The sequence below is a fragment of the Pocillopora damicornis genome, chromosome 8 (assembly GCF_964200805.1).
Source record: "Pocillopora damicornis chromosome 8, jaPocDami1.2, whole genome shotgun sequence".
In the NCBI taxonomy this organism is placed as follows: domain Eukaryota; kingdom Metazoa; phylum Cnidaria; class Anthozoa; order Scleractinia; family Pocilloporidae; genus Pocillopora; species Pocillopora damicornis.
Genome location: NC_142677.1, coordinates 2,729,704 through 2,748,079, shown reverse-complemented (window position 1 = coordinate 2,748,079; position 18,376 = coordinate 2,729,704). Strand labels below are relative to the sequence as shown.

The 18,376-nt window shown below is 40.7% G+C and overlaps 2 protein-coding genes across 2 annotated transcripts; both read left to right on the top strand.

Annotated features, from left to right (window-relative positions):
• The first annotated feature begins 5,844 nt into the window (after window positions 1-5,844).
• LOC149040931 (uncharacterized) lies at window positions 5,845-6,963 on the top strand. The gene has a single exon (XM_089214668.1). The coding sequence runs from the start codon at window positions 5,845-5,847 to the stop codon at window positions 6,853-6,855; it is 1,011 nt and encodes a 336-aa protein (XP_089070794.1). The 3' UTR covers window positions 6,856-6,963.
• A 1,980-nt stretch (window positions 6,964-8,943) lies between these two features.
• LOC113680468 (uncharacterized) lies at window positions 8,944-18,277 on the top strand. Its single transcript, XM_027197499.2, has 11 exons — window positions 8,944-9,395; window positions 9,943-10,137; window positions 11,236-11,379; window positions 12,194-12,428; window positions 13,036-13,221; window positions 13,579-13,652; window positions 13,857-14,016; window positions 14,485-14,629; window positions 15,248-16,957; window positions 17,344-17,403; window positions 17,601-18,277. The coding sequence occupies exons 1-11, from the start codon at window positions 9,058-9,060 to the stop codon at window positions 17,786-17,788; spliced, it is 3,435 nt and encodes a 1,144-aa protein (XP_027053300.2). The 5' UTR covers window positions 8,944-9,057; the 3' UTR covers window positions 17,789-18,277.
• The last annotated feature ends 99 nt before the right edge of the window (window positions 18,278-18,376 follow it).

Below are 18,376 nucleotides of genomic sequence, written 5' to 3'. Positions count from 1 at the left end.
GAGGTGTGAATCGAACGTCCAATTTTGCGGTTGATTCGATGTAATCACTGTTTTTAATTTGAGAAACTTTACAACACGTTTGTAGCTAAGAGAGTGGAAAGGCTCATTACGGCGTTGGCAGTTTCCACGGAGCTTTGCATAGGGCGCAGATATGTTAGGGTACATATGTCAAACCACTCGGATCACAGCATTATGGTATATAGCCATCTTTCACCAATCAGAGTATCAGGGCATTTTCCCTCTGGCCAATCATATCATGGAATAAGGGTGTTGTAAAATCATGCAATGGAATCACCAAACATTGACGTCCACTAGGAATGTCAATCCTGCGCCCCTGAAAGAATTCACAAGGAATTAAAGCCACTTAAGTTAGTTTTCTACGCAATTTTCAATTTTCCGACGCTTTTAGCTAGCTTGGACTTTGCCACATCATCGGTTCGAAAGAAACCTGCATTTTATCGCTAATTCCACACGCTGGGGGTGGGGAGACGGGCGTAAAGTCTAAATAGGCAACAGCCAAACAAGGAGCCCCTGTCGTAACACCCAGAGGAAAGCCTCTAAAATCTTGTCTTCGTTCAATGTATTTTCGCCTATTCGAGGAACGGAGACTTCAAAATGTGTTCTTGTGTAGCGGTTACTAGGGTTAAAACAGTTTTTCGGTTTGCTTTCCGAGGAATTATGAGTAACAATATTTTGAGGCAACTAGGTGTAACGGAATAATTTTGATTTTGTTTCTGACGAAAGAACAGCAGTAAGCATAGTCTTAGCTTTCGAGCTAGCACTCATCAATGGCGCTCCAAGACGCGCGTTTCTCCTCCCGCGAGAAAATTTAATACGAGTTTGGGAAGGGTTTGCCGGTGGTCTGACACTAATTTTCAGAGCTAAACCCCTTGCAAACCTCTCGCCCAAGAAAGGCTCGTGCGTTAAAGGTGATGTCCTTATAATGAGGACCTGCTGAGGGTTAGCGTGCTCTTTGATGTCCACTGAAGTCGAGGAACCGGCATAAAGCAGGTTTTGAGATTTTAGAAGCAACAAATTTATAGTTAAGTTCCACCCCCCTTAAAAATGATGCGAGCAACATTGATGGGCTGTGTGATCGCGACAAAAAAAAACCTTGCTACAATCTACGTAGTGACAACTTCGCAGCCCTTCTTGAAATGTTACTTAATGCTACTCCTCTATTCTACGAGGAACAGTGCAATGAACGCATTAAAGAAATACGCTGATTCCTGCATGTGTTCAATTTATCTATCCATTATCTTACTCATAAACCTGATAAACCTAACGAATGAGTAGTACCAATCGACTTCACCTTGTCGACCGGAAAATCTCTAGATTATAATTAGTCCTTAACGTAACCTTTAGTAATCTTGAAGCACAACGCTTTTCCCTGGCAAAAACTAAAAAAATTCCCAATACGCCAGTTAGGATTCTTCACAACTTTCATGCTGCTCGGTAAAAATTCAAAACTCTAACGTTCGAACTTTTGATAGTCAAAAGTTATATTAAATCAACTGGAGCCGTCGTGAAGGTTGCCTTTTAGTTACGGCCGAGTCTGTAAAACTGAACAGCCTAAATCAACCCCACTGTAACAGTTGTGAAGAATATTTATTGATCGTGCAGTTAAGATTATTAACCACTCAAAAGCAATAGACCCTTCTTCAATTTAATTTACCAAGCTCAACGCCCCGAAAACACTAATTTATATATATAAATTACGTGGTAACACTTCTCACTGTGACAGAAGATTGCCATTTGGACCGAATTTCATTTAAGAGGTGATCAAAAGGAAATAGCGAAAAGTTTCATCTGTTAGTACGTGAGAATGATGCATTTATTTCTTTCTGTTGGATATCAAACTTTTGATGAAGGTGTTGACTGAATGTTAAGCTCTACAAGGCGTTACTCACTTTTAACCACATAACAATTGTAACGATTTGTCAAACAGAGCCCAAGCAGGCCCGGTGCTTTCTAAATGTATCTCTGCTTGGTTAAATTGAAGTTTCAATTGATGATCTTCGGAACCTCCGTTGTATGCCATTTATATCATTATAATTTTAATGTTCTGAAAAAACCAGTGATTTTAATTTCTTTCTTAATACCCCTCTCAGTCATTATGATAAAAGGCAGGCCGTCTTAAAACTGAAACATGAAAGCAAGAAAAAAAAAAAAACTCCAAGCTTAGTTTTGCTCGTAAACATGGTCATAGAGGAAACTTGGGCAGACAGGGGCGTAACACTCGATACGTCAGCTTCAGAAGGTTTTTTTACATCGGCCAAGTTACATTATCAACTCAGTTGATAAAACCAAATTACCTCGTGCAGACAGGACTACAACACCACGGAAAACATCGATTAAAAACATGAACTAACACTTTTCAAAAATGGCTGTATGTGTTTGGATGTGTTTACTGTTTCTTACGGTATCTCGTCTAAACATAAGCATTTTCTATCATTGTGTAAGCAGCATTGAGTTCCAAATAGGAAAGTTATCAACAAGCAATCGAGGTTTCTGCTCTCAGATCACACAAATTTTGAAGATTTCACGTCGTCGTTTTACAGAGGGAGCAAGAAAATAAACAATGCTCTAAGACGATGATACTGAGCCATTGTTATGCTCAACAAATCCCGCCGCGGTTTACTGAAGGTCTCTAACGCCCAAAAAACGACGCACATGATCTTCTGGGAAATCGACCTTATCTTAGACGGCAAATTTTTAACGTTACTCGATGTTTGAGTGAGATTATGATGCCAAATTCAATCAAATAGTTATTTTGGATTCGCACTTTATACATTGTTTCACCATCATGAAGCTGATAGGGAAAAAGGCTTAGCCCACCTTTCGCTATCAAATGGCAGTTTTAAGATCCATCTTGGAGAAGAGAAGTACCAGTTGCTTTCTTGTTTCGCATCAGCCTTATTAATAGACAGAAAACGATTTTTGGATGAGGTAAGAGCTTTGAAAAATAAAAATCTGGGACCATTTTGGACGTCTTAGGGACCGGTCATTATTTATCGCCTGGGGGGGGGTCGGAGTATTTAGGGGGGGATCACATGGTTTTTTGAAGACCTTTAGGGGGGATCAGCCGTAATTGACAAGCATAATGGGGGGGATCAGACCAAAAAAAAAGGAATTTTAGGTCGCGCCGGGACCCCGGGTGATTGCATTTGTAAATACTTTGGTAGGATTTGCCGCTGGGACTCTAAACCCCCAACCATATATTCAAGACCACGTTCAGTTGTATTTTGTATTATATAAACTCTATTCTAGCCCAGACACAAAACCCAAACCCTTTTACAGACCCTCCATTTTGTAAAAAAGAATCACTATCGTAGTCTAACATACACGTTTTTATTCAGGCACGATCTAAATTAGAAAGGTAATCAAGATTTTGAGAATGGAATACTTACAATTGCTCAAAATTGTTTCATAACGTTTCAGTTTGTTTTACAGAGAATCGTAATCTAAAATCATAAACTTTCATTATTTTAATACGCGGCCGAATGAAAATAACAAATAATCAAAGTGCTCTGTGAGCAAACTCGTGAATTGACACATGATTTTTGAGATTATGTTTAATGTTATCTGGTTTAGGGAATTTTGTGGTTGATTGTCATCTAGAGTACGAGCAGTAGTTCAGTGTTCGCTGATGTAGCAAAGAAACAAAGTAACGTTGGGACAAGAAGGCATTACAATTGAAATGATCATGCTATTACATTTAACAAGGTGGATGATGTCATGTGTTTTAAACGTCTATCATTTTTGTTTCTGGTTCAAAAGAAAAGGTTGGAAGTAAATGTGGGTGAAAAGTGAAATGTACTGTCTTTCGTTGTAAATATTAGAAAATCAAGGCAATACTGTCTTAATGAAAACATTAACGATTCCCTCTTTATCAAATGAGACAAACGGGAACGAGTTTTGAGTGATATAACTAAGCCAAGCCTGCCACCGTCATTTTAGATCTCCGCCTGGGTAGATTTAAGTCACGTGCTAGGCAACGTATAATCAATAACAAGATAGAATTTCATTTCAGGCCTATTTATCAATTTTGTGGTGTGTAACTTTCGCATTTTAGTACGTTGTATGTATGTTGAATCTTCAAATTGTCTTGAAACTTACAAGAAAATTGTTCTTTAAAAATTCACTGAAAATCGGTAGCTAAAATTGTTTGTCTAAGTGTTATTTGATTTTCGTGTTAACTTGTTATTTCGTCAGTCGCCGGCATCTTCTGTTGCTTCACACAGGAAAAACACACGCGACGAAACGTAATGATCAATTTTGTCCTCAATCTCACGCTATAACAGAAAAAGCTTTTGAACATCTGTAAACTCCGAGCGCTTCGCAGTAAGTGATATTTTCAATGAATCTTCGGATTGTTTTCAAGTTCAAGGATTATAAATTACAATTTTATGAAAAACGAAGGTTGTTCTGTTATTTCAGTGTGAATCCTTGAATGCTTGCCAGTCGCTGGCGCCGCTTGTTGAAACTAAAACGAAAAAAAAAACTCTTTTAAGATTATCATTGGCTTCTTTTTCACCCCACCACTATTCTTAGCAACAAAGGTCGCCATTTCGTCTGTTTATTGCTCGCCAAAAACTATCAAATGTACTCAAAAGCCTAAAATCTAAAAAAAGTTTACAGGAATCGACCAATCGAGCGAGCGAGCGAGCGAGCGAGCGAATGCTATTCCCCACATCGTATCTATAACTCGCTCTTGCGCATGCGCGCAATTCACGAGTTAAAAAAGTGTTTATTTTGGTGAGGCTGTATCTTGTTCCGCTTCCGTGTCAGAATCTTCGGCAGCCCTCTCCACTGGCTCTTGCACAGTCTCCTCGTCAGATTCATCTGAATCCTCGCCCGAACTTGACCCTTTTTCAGCACCATTACTGCTATTCTCTTCGTTCATTCTGGCCACTACCACTTTCAAATTGCGTGCCAGCTCTGTTTCAAACACGCCTCTTTCCAAAAGCCATAGCAGAGGATCCAGGCGGAGACGCTTGACAAATCTCGCAGTGAATCCTGCATTAATACTTGAGACACATTTGTAAGTATTCTTTTCGAGTGAATCGAAAACCTCTTTAGCTACCTCTTTTGAGGTAAGTTTTTCTAGGAGAATTGCTGCTCGCTGATGCAACCTTTTCTCCTTGATTTTTTTCACTTTTCTCTTGTTTTCTTTTTTTTCTTCGGGATTGGCCGTTGTTCCCCATGGGAGATGGGAACTTTCTCTTCAAGCTCATGAGGGTGGTCGTGAGCGCATTGGAGGCTTTCTGCGGCTCTTGGTGTATGGCCTTCACTCGCTCTTGAGCTTCCTGGAAATATTTGAGCTCATCACTTGCAAACGACCTTAAGGTATGCTCTTCTGTATAAAGGTTCTTTCGTCTGTTGTCGATAAATGAGAGCAAATCGGATGCTGAATTAAAGGCCTCATGGACAGTGGTCAAGGAGGACTCACACTTCGCGACATCACCACTGCCCTTACATCCATCCACGCCTGACATGAACTTCGTGATGTTTTGGCACACTCCCCAATTCTCGTTTCTAAGCAAGTTGTTTTCTTTATCGGAAAGGGCTTTTATCTTTGTGTTTAACTGCCAACGCATTTGCTGTTGCTCGAGGAGATACTGTTTGAAACCGGCTTGTTTACTCACGAATGAAGATTCATAAATCTGCGGTACAACACTATTGTAGAATTTCAGCCTTTCTGTGACAAACTCGGCAATTTCTGATGCTCTTGTGGATGGCGCAACTCTAGAGTGGGAAAAATATAGGAGATTTGAGGATCTTTCAGAAGAGGAAATCAAACAACTGTCTCTCTAGTCATACGAAGAGTACGAAAAGAAACGGATGGAGAAAAATGCCTGGTATGTCTGTAGTCAGGTAGCCGAGAAAATTGATGATGCCCCTGTCCTTAAAGATTACATCAAGAGCAAAGTAAGCGAGTCCCCTGATGAATTATTCTTTTTCAATTCTGTTTACCTCGACAACTATCGGGGTGCATCAGAACGAAACAAAGAGCAAGCGCCCGGTGCAGCATACTTCCGAAAGATCGAATCGTTTGTGGAAGACCACTATATTCGTGGAGAACTTTTTATGGAATTCTGTCGTGATGCCTGTAAAGAGTCAAGAGAAGAAAGTTCCAATCTCTGTTCCTGGTGTTCTAACAATAGATGGGTCGGTCCAGAAACGGAAAGAATTCCGCAACCTGTACCAGATTCAAACAATCCTGGACATTTCATGGATATCTATCAGACGGAATCGACGGGCAGGACACCAGATGATTACCTTCCAAGAAAATGTATTAAAGATCTGTACGAGGAACATTCTGACAGTATCAGAAACGATCAGGATACCATGAAGAGCTTCTGCTCAAAATATAATGTGGAAGAGAAGCACGTCATTGCGTATGTTAATCATTTGAAGGATATTGAGATCCGAAAGGACATCAGAACAAGAGCAGCTCAGGAGCGAAGAAGGCAAGAGGCCGAACGAACGTACAAGGAATTTCAATGGGATAACCTCATCGAGGGTGGCAAAGTTGAAAAGTTGCGGGTAAGAGAACTAGACCTGTATCTCAACAAGCATGGTTTGACGACTGTGGGTCGGAAACTTGACAAAGTGAAGGCCATTCGATGTCACTATTACCGACAGAATAAAGAGACTGTGATAACAGAAGAACTGTCGAGTGATGAAGATGACGTGGAATCCGAGGATGAAGAATCCGAAAGTGGAGAGGCAGAGAGCGACGATGACTATGTTTTCGTGGATTTGGATGAACAGCCTGAGATTGGCACTTCCTCGACAATTCAGTTCGTATCTGACGAGCAAATATTTACCGTTGTGGTTCAAGGTCCATGAGACGTAAGTACCACTATTAAAATATCACTTGCATATTCAAAAAGTTATTTGGCGGTGGCTGGGAGAAAAGGGGGGGGGGGGATCATGAAACTTTCCACTACCGATAAGGGGGGATCTCTAAAAAACTAGATACTCTACGGGGGGATCAGGTAAATGCTCAGATGTGACAACAAAAATACTCCGACCCCCCCCAGGCGATAAATAATGACCGGTCCCTTAATTACGAAGGGCTTTCACTGTATTCAGTTGACAGTTGAAAACAACCCACAAGTCTTTAGAAGACTCTCAACCCGTATGTAGTTTCCGCCACTATACAACCTTTACTCTCTACCACCCATTTATACACCTGAGTGGAGAGAGAGACATTTTGGGAGAAAAGTGTCTTGCCCAAGAGCATGACAAAAGCACCTTGCTAAGGCTCTAACCCAGGACCTCTCGATAAATGCGAAATCTGCTCTAGGCATCAGGCCACCACGGCCTCCAACAGCTGAGACGAGACATTGATGTCGTACCCTGATCTCAGTTATGGCAAAAGACATACACATTAAATTGAAGAACAATGGGCGAATTTGAAGAAGTTTATTGGACATCAACATTGATTCATAATCAATTTTGTTAAGTTTCATACGTTAGATTTCATGTTACTCAAATAACAAACTTGAGTTTGCTTTCATATTCAAGTAATTTCTGATTCCCAAATTTTTCCAACACTCATTATAATCGATCCTCTCTGTTTTATACAAACATTACATATTATTTATTCCTGATCTCCCTCTCTTCGCTTGTTTAAGCAGTGCTCCCGCTCTTTGGAATTCTCCTCCTCCTCCGTGTGAATCTTCAATAGGAGGCTTGTTCATCTAGCATTACCAAAACAAATTAAATTCCGTCTTAGAAACTTGTTCTTTCTTTTATCATGTTAAACTGGAAGATTCTTTTTAAAATTGTTCTATGATTGACAAAACCTTAGATGTGCAATTCATGAGTGAATTTGCTACAAACAAAATGAAAAATAAAACAAACAATTTGTTTTCAATTTTTTTCGCTAAAAATTTTGAAACAATTTTTCTTGAATTTGCAGGGGGCGACATCCGATAGAAATTTAAGGTTTAGCTACATATTTATTTCTTTGTTTAATGAGTTGTAATTAAGAAGATACATTCCCTTTTGGGCATTGATATCAGAAACGTCTTTTCTATAGATACGATATATGTTCTTCACTTGGTTAGGAATAGCGGTGCCCGCCCTGATTCTTGTTTACTTAGAACAGAATTGATTTACTCTTTACTCTTTAAATCAAGGTCGTCGACAGAACTTACTTACCACTGCTTGTAATTTTCTTAGCCTTCTCTTCACAGGAGAGCATTTAGCTTTTCTATGCCTTGCCCAGATTATTCGCATGCATTGCCGTGGAATGCGTTCGTTGTTACGCTTGAATTGCGCTCCATTGCTGTCTTTCTTTTGCCCTTCAACGCAACAAAATGAAACCAGAAGCAAGGAAAAAACAAGGAAACTTGGGAAAAACTTTAAAGAAACTTTCATCCTGATGAGTCCTTCTTAAATGTGACGAAGCTCTGTAGAGTTGGTGATCACTTCAAAGCTGAGCAAAGTGTTGAGTGTTGTTTGTGAAGCTTTAAATTTTGTGGCAAAGAAAATCTCCTAAGTGCGACGGTTGTGTTAATAGTTGATTTTTTTCTTTTGATCGAATTAATGGGATTTGACAGTTTTGAAATCCCTTAATTGTGAGGAAAAGCAGACGTTTCCTAATGCTATTTCCAAGGTGTTGATTGCATGTTATCATCTTAATATAAAATTCTTGAAAATAAAAATATATCATCGTTTCGCGTTTGTGAGGTGCGAACCCAATTATCTACCAAAATATTACTTTCACGCGTAACTCATCTTGTAATGATCAGATTAACATGAATTTGAATGACTTTGGGCAAGGTGTAACGACTGGCCAATACCGGCATTTGCGTTTCATAGGCCATTTATCTTATGTAGTGGTAATCGATTAAAAAAACAGAAGGCATTACCGGGATATCGACCTATTCCCCTGACGAAGAAATTTTGTCACCATGAAAACGAGGTAGGTTTAAAAAATGGCGCCTTCTTATTATGCCATGCGCAATGATGATTTCACGACCGACATTTTGAAGTTCAGCTAGTCAGAATCGTTACTCAGATGTTCGCTTCTAAGTGGAAATGGCCTTGACAAGAAGTGAACTCCGTGTTCTAGCCATACTTGGCTTGGTAATTTTAATTTTATGGTCGTTCTTCGGCTTATTTTGGAGCCTTCTTCTTGTTTTTTCGTTTCTGATCTATGCATATAACTTCGGAAGGCATGGAAATAGAAAAATTCGGCGAGTTCACGAAGAGGTTGACAGCGAACCAGATCTAGATTTGACGTTTCAAGAGAAATCTAGGGATGATTTTCCGGTGCTTCAAGACTTGGAGTTCACTGGTTTACCCACAGACAGATATTCGCTGCGATCACCCACACCTTTAATGTCTGTCACCAAAAGGCTTAGTTTCAACATGAGGTGAGATTTTTTGTTGTATCTGTTAGTAGCGAAAGGTCTTAATCGAACCTTTTAAACTCGCCATTCGACAAAGTAAACCATGCTCTTATTAAGAAAAAAGCTTGATGGTAAAATGAAAAAAAGGAAATCTAGAGTTTGCAGCTGAGACCTCCCTGGCTTTTTCACGCTATATTTTTTTTGTATATAAGAAAATTCGTATGTTAGAGAAGAAAGTACAAATATATACTAGCGCAATATTCAGCCTTTTTGTCATCGGGTACATATATTTGTTTTCCCTTTCGTGGTCAGTAACAACCTCTATCGCTGAATGCACTTTCCTTTTTCTTTTATTTTTTTAAAAGCCCGCTTTTTGACCGAAAAATAGCTGCTTGCAAGTATTGGTCTGTTATGCATCAATCACTCAAAGCTTCAACATCAATTCCCAGATCTTGGTCCAAAATTTTGTGCCCTATCCGAGTGCCAGATTTGATAGTCAATGTTTTTGTAATTCTTTTGGTGCATGAAGCAAAATATTTATTAGTCATATCAAACTGATTTATACTTTTAGTTCCACAACACCTTTTCACACAAGAAAAGCCTGGAACAGCAGAGATATGAATGGAACTCTGTATTCAGGGCGAGGAAGCACCCTTGGATATCACCGTAAGCCGCACAATTTTAGTCTCTTGAATCCTGCACTGCAGAGGCCATCCACTGTTAAAATAGCTTCACCAGATGTCACAGTTAACAGGACATTCACATTGTAAGTAATCAGTTTTCCTTATCAGGTGGTTCTATGCACAGGTCAAGTGTTGGAAGTAATTTCAGTGCAATAATTTTGCTGCTACTTAGATTCATATGAAGGGTCCTTAACATGGGCCTTGGAAAAACCTGGAAAGTCCTGAAATTTTGTTTTGATATTTTCTAGGACTGGAAAGTCCTGGAAAAAGACTCTACAGGTCCTAAATATCTGCTTGACTCAAGCAATTAAGTTTTCAGAATTAGCAATATAATAAATGCATGTAGACTGTAAAGAGAATTGATTGTGAAATCTTGGGAATGAAAGGTTTGAAGGTGAAACTCGGTTTCCTGGAAAAATCAGTCAAAGTCCTTGAAAAGTCTTGGAAATGTTCTGGAAAAGTTCAGGAAATTTGTTTCTGTAAAAGCGTACAAACCCTGTGATAGTCATTTCATTCTATTGAGTCTGTGATAAGCTCTGGCCAGATGATCTGCCTAGCTCAGTTAACTGCCATCTGGTTCACTTATGTTGTGGAGCACTGGATTGTATATGGGAAGTTAAGCGTTCAAGCCCCAGACTGGACAACAATCATGGTCTTAAAAGGACTGAGGATATTATACTCCCTTACTGGCTTCTAATGACAACCCTGTAATTACTAACTGGTATCAGGTAAAAGGTGAGGTCTGTACTTGAGGCTAATGGCCCATCCAGCTGGAGCTTGTCCTTGGTTTCCAGGTAACATGAAGTGAAGTATTACTACTCCTTCCTGGATGGGATGGGCTCTATTCCATTGCAAGGTTACCCCCCAGCATTTTATCAGGCTTCCCTGGAAATTGGCTGGTACCTATTTTTAGTCCTGGGGGGAGAGAGTCACAGTGTGAGTGATAAATATCTTACACAACACATTGACCCAGCCAGGTCTCGAATCTGGACCACTTGACTTAGAATCCAGTGCGCTGAACAATAGACCACTACTTCTACAATTATGAACTGTAAACTTAACTTGAGTATGAATTTCAATTGATGGTTAGAAATATGAATAATGAGGGCAGATTGTTTCATTGTACGGCTTGGAGTCTATGTAAATGTTTTCCAAAGCATGTTTGTTGATGTTTACTGTAGATCCAACAGTCCCTTAAAGAGAGAAGGAGTTGATGAGAACCCATGTAGCAGAGTCACTGTCCTCTCTGCTCTCAAAGAAAGCAGGAAAAGAAGTTTTGCTGTTTTTGATGAAGGGGAGGAAGAAGTGTCGAGACCTTCTAAAAGGTGTGTGGTAAACTGTACAATGTATCCAACATTCACCCTTTACACCCATAGGCATATTCTCCATACTGTTCTCTATATATTTCCTAAGGTGCTGACAAGGAGAATTTGTGTAACAATCAAAAGCTTCTTTAGTTGGTGATCATTTCTTGTATTCTCATGACCTTAATGTTTGATTGAAGGGTGATTTTGAAAGGAGAAATTAGGTGCTAGTCACCTGTAAGGGTCTAAGGGTTTACAAACTACATTTCTTCGAAAAGGGGTAAGTTTCTAAAGAAACTGTGGTGCTGTTTTGGTGAGGGTTAAGGTAACATTATTTTGTTTTATCAACTGTATTTGTAAAGTAAATAGGCTGGAGTTTCTTAAACTGACGTTCCAAGCAGTAGCACTGCGTGAGAGCAAATAGAGAAATTTTAGGTTTTGTGTGTTTTATATAAAGAAAGACAGAGCCTTTCCCCTGATCTAGGCAGTTCAGAAGGGGCACAACTCCAGAAAAAAAATTTCAGCATTCTTCATCCCTCCAGCTAGACCAAATGCTTTTCATTTAACCAATTTATTCATGTTTTTTTTCGCATTACCATGTTCCCACCACCAACTTATCTCAATCTTTCTGTATATATACCACATGCAAAAAAAAAGTCTCTATTTGCTTTGATGAGGGCTAATGCAAAAAATGCCAGCTTTCAAAATTTACTCCGGTGACCAATTAACATTATGAAGCCAGTTAATTTTTGTTAGCTACGATTTTTTGAACTGACACCCTTCCACTCACTAGACCCAGCAAGTAATAAATTTGAACATATCTTTTTATTTTCAGGAGAGATACCAAGCCAGCAGAATCTTACCCATTTAGTAGTCCTCTTCTCAAAGGCCGCAAACGAGTAGCAATTCCAGAAAGAACTGAAAAAGCAGCTGATGGGGGCTCTAAGAAGAAAAGCAGAGTTGTGGATGATAGTGCAAGTGATTCTTCTGACAATGTGCAGAATGAAAGTTATGTGGAGGCTGTTACACAGAAGAGGAAAAACATGGAAACTGAAAAAGAACCACCAGTTGTAAGTGAAACAATTGTGCTATATCAAAGATCAGTCGTCTCTGATTTTTGGTGCTTCACTTCTTGTTATTTCATTAGTGAAGAGATATGTTCGGAAGCCATACTCCGATTTATGAGTTCTGTATTTAAGTGGTGTCTTTTAGATAATTTGCGTTGCGTTGTGTTCCTGTTGCCTTTTTTTGCCAAAAAGTATAAATGGGTAACAGTGGATTGTTGGGGATTCTTGTAGTGGATCCCCAACCAGGAAGGGTACAGCTGGAGCATGGTATTCCCTAATTGCTTTACATGCATGTCAACTGCTGCCTTGCACAAAGTGAAGGTGGATTCAAGGGCTACCATTGTGTCTAGCCAGTACCTCAGACAGAGGTGTGCCCCTTTGGCTGGTAAAATGTAAGTCCATGGCAGGTAACATCTTTTCATTTTTCTTTTGAATAAATCTCATGAAAATCCAGCAAGCACTGGCAATGTATATGTATGTAAGACCAAGGCTACATGTCAAATTACCCCTTTGGTGAAATCAAGCATACATGTAGACGAGTGTAGTTTGTCTTAAAGGCTTCTGTCATTTTCTTTAAGCCCATTCTTAACTTTTTACTGATCAATCTTAGAGTGAAGACATAACAGAAAGTGCAGAAAATTCAGGAGAAGACGAAGTTGACTCCTCTAAAGAGAGAAGTAAGATTTTGGATAATGGTTACAAGTCCATGGAGACTGAACACAATGAGACACAAAATGAATCTGCCTCACGAAAAAGAAAAGAAGCAACCGCAGAAAGAGATGCAACAAAAACTAATGTAAGTGGAGATCATATCCATAAAGTACACGGTAGCTTCTGAGTAGGCTTTCGATATGAGTGGACGTGCGTTTTGAGCCCGCGAGCGATTTGAGCGCGGGAAAGGTCCGCGAGGGGTCTGGGACGATAATTATCAGTGCCAGACCCCTTGTAGACCTCCCACCGGCTCGCCTTGCGTAAGGCCTCAAAGTTTCGCTCGGGCGATAAAACGCTCGTGCTGCAGGGCTTAAAATGACAGCCAACTCGTTAGCTAGCCATATGGTAAATATGCACTTTTTCCTTCATTTATCAGTGCGTTTCCTTGCGTTGCCCTTGCTGTTTTATTTAATAAATGCGATTATAATTTTGCTCCATGAAGGATGACAAAAATGAGAGTAAGTCAAGGAAGACTAAGGAGTCAGAACCACTGACAGATAAAGAAGAAGTTAAACGGTTGGTAGACGCCTTAACTGGTTGTATCACTAATTAATAAACATAAATTTTTTAACAACATTGTTAAAATGGCCTCATATGGCCACGATATCGCAGGTTACATGTCTTTGCAAACAGAATTTTTATGCTGCATTTTTTTTTCGGGGGATGGGGGGCGGAGGCTTACCAACTGTCGCTCATTTCTAATGTTAATCTCTCTTGTAGAGGAAAGACTGATTACGTGAATGAAGATGTCAGCTCGGTACTTAAACCTCCAGCAACAAATGTACAGAAACGATTTACAGTCCCAAGATTTGCATCCAAAGACGATTCAAGAAGGAGGGCTGTACCAGTTTATTGTGCTTCTAATGAAGAATCTGAGATGGTGAGGTTTACTTTAGAGTCTTTTTAGGGGCATTTTTTAACCGAAGTGCTTAGATAAATATTAAAAGCGCTGTGGTTTTGTTCTGTTATGCTTAGTGATTAAATTAAACATAGTTTACCAACCAAACAAAACCAACGGGCATTGGACTCGTTTAGACAACTTTTCCCGCATTTGGCATAAAATGACCCGTGTACAATGTGAATCGTTCGATTGGTTTACAAATACTTGCGCCACTTTCTCAAACAATTGAGATTGAATTTAAGTAACACCGCTGCAAACCTTGCTATAGTAACAGTTATTTCCCGCCCTTAAGAACCAGTCGGTATGCGGTTTGTAATTGGGTTGAAAGTCAGAAATATTTGGCACTCTTTCTGCTCTGGCAATCTGTATCAGAAGTGAAGTCGTGAAGTCAGCACACGTGTTTTCCCGCGTTTGGTTTACTTTAACAGTTTTTTCGCGTATTTTTAGCCCCAAAGAAGAACTGTGTCGAGAAAAATCAACCAGGAGCAGTTGAAGATCGATCGCAAGTTAGCCTGGGAGCGGGTGAATGAGCTGCTGGGTGGCAGTGATGATGATGATGATGAAAGTGAAGTGAAAGATAAAGAGAAACCAGGTAAAAAGACTCTAACGATGCATTTTTTTTTGTCTTGGCGAATAATCACAACTCTTGAAAACGCTCTAATAAGCCCCATCTATTAAGCCCCTCCTTTTAATAAGCTCCCCTCTACCTTTGAAACCCTTGGGCATTGACAAGTCCCCCCCCCCCCTCCTCCGTGAGGGCTTCTCACAGAGGTTACTGCAAAGCTGGAGACTGTTTCTTTAAAAGGGATTAGAACGAGTATGGATGGATACAAACGTCTCAGTGAAGTGTTTTCAATAACCATATTTTCTTTTTAAAGAACAGCATAACCTAGCTATTCCCATTTTAAAGCGAGACTGTTCATGGAAACCATGGTGTCTTCTCCACTTCCACCGTTAACGTACGAGTTATTTTGCTTCTCACAAGTCACACACATGACTCGCCCCTTTGTCACCAACACCCTGTGCGTGACGAGGTGTCGATCGCTGGTTTTCCCTCGTTAAATGACAAATTTCTTCTCCACTCCTTACACGAGAAACTTAACGACCTCAACTCAAGATAGTGCTCCTTCTTTTCTTTAAACGAAAATTCCGCAAAAGTAAGTGGAATAAATGCCATGAGTTAGGATTCTCGTTTATGTTCTTTTGTCAGATACGACAACGGTTTCTTCAGCTTCGGCTACTTCGACCTCAGCTTCGTTATTCAAGGTCCCTACTGCAGGTGTTGTGACAAGCAGAGGGACAATAACTACCACTACTGCCCAGAGCCTTATCGCCCCAACCCTTGGTTTGGGAGATCCTCGAAGGACCACAAGTGATCAGCAGGTCCCTTCATCAAGTGTTTCTAGTTCCAATCCCGTAATGCACGGCAGTGGCACTGCTACGCAATCCCAAAGTTCTACTTTGCGTGCGTTACTATCCCAGCAGCGACCAGGAGTTGATTTGTGTTCTAAACCGTCAGGTACACCCGGGCTGTCTACGGCATTGACAGGTGAAGGAATAAAAATTCCTACTTCACAACAGGGAAAGGCTGCTCCCACAAGCTCATCAATTGCTCCTGTCCAGTCACAAGCAAACCCAGCGCCAAGTTCGACTGTTACAACAGGACCAGTTTCCTCAGGTTTCCAGCTTTCGTCATTTTCCTCATTTGGGGCGTCGCCCTTCGCTAAGCCGGCAACAACTAACCCACCAACTTTGAACACAAATATTACTTCTTCCCAAAAAGCTGGGTTTAGTTTCTCCACAGTTTATTCGTCGAGCGTATCTGGGATGCCGCCGTCCAACGCTTCAACCAATGGGCAAGCAGGGTTCAATTTTTCAGCTTCAAATAGTACAAAGATTGTCTTTGGTGAGAAGTCAACACAAAATACTCAGGTTACGACCTCTGTGAATTCTTCAAGTACTTTCTTTTTAGGACAAAATACTTCCCAAACTTCTGGGTCGTTGGCAAGTGGCAATGTAGCTGCTTCATTGCAAAGTCCGTTTGGAAAACGAACCGAAACTACGCAAAATAGCTCTACTCTAACTGCGATTCCATCGACAAATGTATTTGGGCAGAGTGCCACGGCGCCTCAGAATTCCCTTGCATCAACAACTCAAAACAAAGGCACTTTTGGTGTAAGTAACATGCAACCTGTAACAGGACAAAAAGGTCAAACTTCGTTTGGTTCTGCCTTCGGTGCGAATGGCTTTGGGGGCAAGCCTTCACAAAACACTCCTCAAGCTTCAGGTTTCACACAAAGTCCGTTTACCCAGAACACATTTGGCCAGAATGCTTCCCAGAGTGCGTTTGGAGCGAATCCTACCCATGGTGCCTTTGGAGTGCAACAGCAAAACCAGCCAGCTTCTTCAAATACGTTTGGAGCGCAAAACGCGAACAGTTCTCTAAACGCAAGTCAAAAGACTCCTCAAAGTGGTTTGGGTGCTCAGCATTTGCAAAATACTTTTGGTTCACAGCAGAAAACGACACAAAATATTTTCGGAAACCAGGCGAATCAAAATGTATTTGGACCGAATCCAAATCAAAGTAGTGCCCAAAATGCTTTTGGTACCCAATCGACACAGTTTAACTTTGGAACTCAGCCAAACCAAAAAACTACCCAAGGTGCTTTTGGACAAGCCCCTAGCCAGAAATCATCTCCGTTCACTTTTGCTGCCAATACGTCGCAAAACGCTTCCAACTCCCCTTTCAATGGGTTTGGAAACAGTGCCGGTGCCCAGAACACCTTTGGAGCAGCGCCTTCCCAGAATGCTGCGGCTTCTAGTCGATTTAGTTTCAATGCAAATGCGACGGCAAATAACCCAACACCCGGGGGTTTTAATTTCAGTGGTGCTGCGAACAAAACAGGAGGATTTCAATTTGGTAAGATCTGGGAATAGTGAAAAATTTAATCCATGCTAATATGTGAGCAAATGCGTTGCTACCCCTCCCCTAACCCAAAATAATCAACTGATAACAAGTTAGGGTTATTGTTGTGTTAGGGGAGGGGCAGGTGCGCAGTTTCTCATTCAGAGAATGATTGTGCTTTTGTTAGTTAGTTTCCTCTATTCCTTATTTCCTTTTTTTTAAGCGAAACTCTGTCAAAAGTTGGCATGGTTTTAAAGACGTTTCCTTTCATTGTCTGGTCACCATGCCAGGCTTGTCATCTGCTCTTAAACCTTCTCTTCGTCTTCTGAATTTCGATAACTTCGAATGCAATTTAACTTACCCTGTTTCACTGAATTTTCATTGCCTTTTTTTTTTCCCAGGCTCTTCAGCGGGTAACAGTAGCTTCGGGCAGTTTGGCCAAGCAACAGCTCCACCTGCGGGTAAGTATATCAGGATTTCCGGGGTTCCCACTCTTTGATTTTTCACAGCCGGCAGAGCCCCAGATGAAGCTACGGGGGTTTGGGGAAAAGTACCTTACCCCCTCCCCCTTTTAACCTCTAATTTTCTGAGCTCCATTAAAATTCGCAGTCGTGTAGAAATCTAGTGTAATTTTTTCACCATCCTTTTTTTTTCATAGCTGTGCCCGCGACACCTGCGCCCAGTGGGGGTTTCAACTTCGCCCCAGGTGGTGCGTCGGGAAGTCGTTTTGCCGCACCCACACCTGCACCAGCATTTGGGGCGCCAAGCACTCCGCAAGGGGCAGGCAGCAACCTGACGGCAAGATCAAGGGTTCGCACAGCGGCCCGGAGAAGGGGGAAGAAATAACCGCTTGCGGAAAATTGAAAAATTGGCGCTGAAGAGATGATTATGAATACATGGGCATTAAGGCTCACTGTACACGTTTCGAAGGTGAGAGTGATTCACTGAAATGGTCGGAAAGTCATAATTTAATGCTGCTTTCCTGAAAAAGGATGGTACCGTGCTTCTCAGGTTAATTGGAGGGTGTAGAGTTTGCGTATCACAATTAGGGTGAATCCACTGGGAGAAGAACTGGAATCTATGAAAGTGGTCACGAACGACTTTGCAAGCGTTACGTTTTGCTGTTAAACATACCATAATCCATTTTTCGTGGCGACGCTGGCTGTTGTAAAGAAAAGCGACTCGCAAATGGCATATAGAATCTCTCTTTTTTAATTGGACGAAAGAAACTCGGCCATATTGATTTACCCAATGATAGATGTATATAGCGATTGCAGAAGTAGTGCTAGCTGTTCAAATTGATATTTTGGATTAATAAATGAATTTTTACTTGCATGTTTTCCTTTTGCTCCTTTAAAATCACGTAGTTGTCCAGTTCGAATAAGATTTACCATAAACACGTATCTGTGTATGCAGAAATAAAAGTTAAATGTA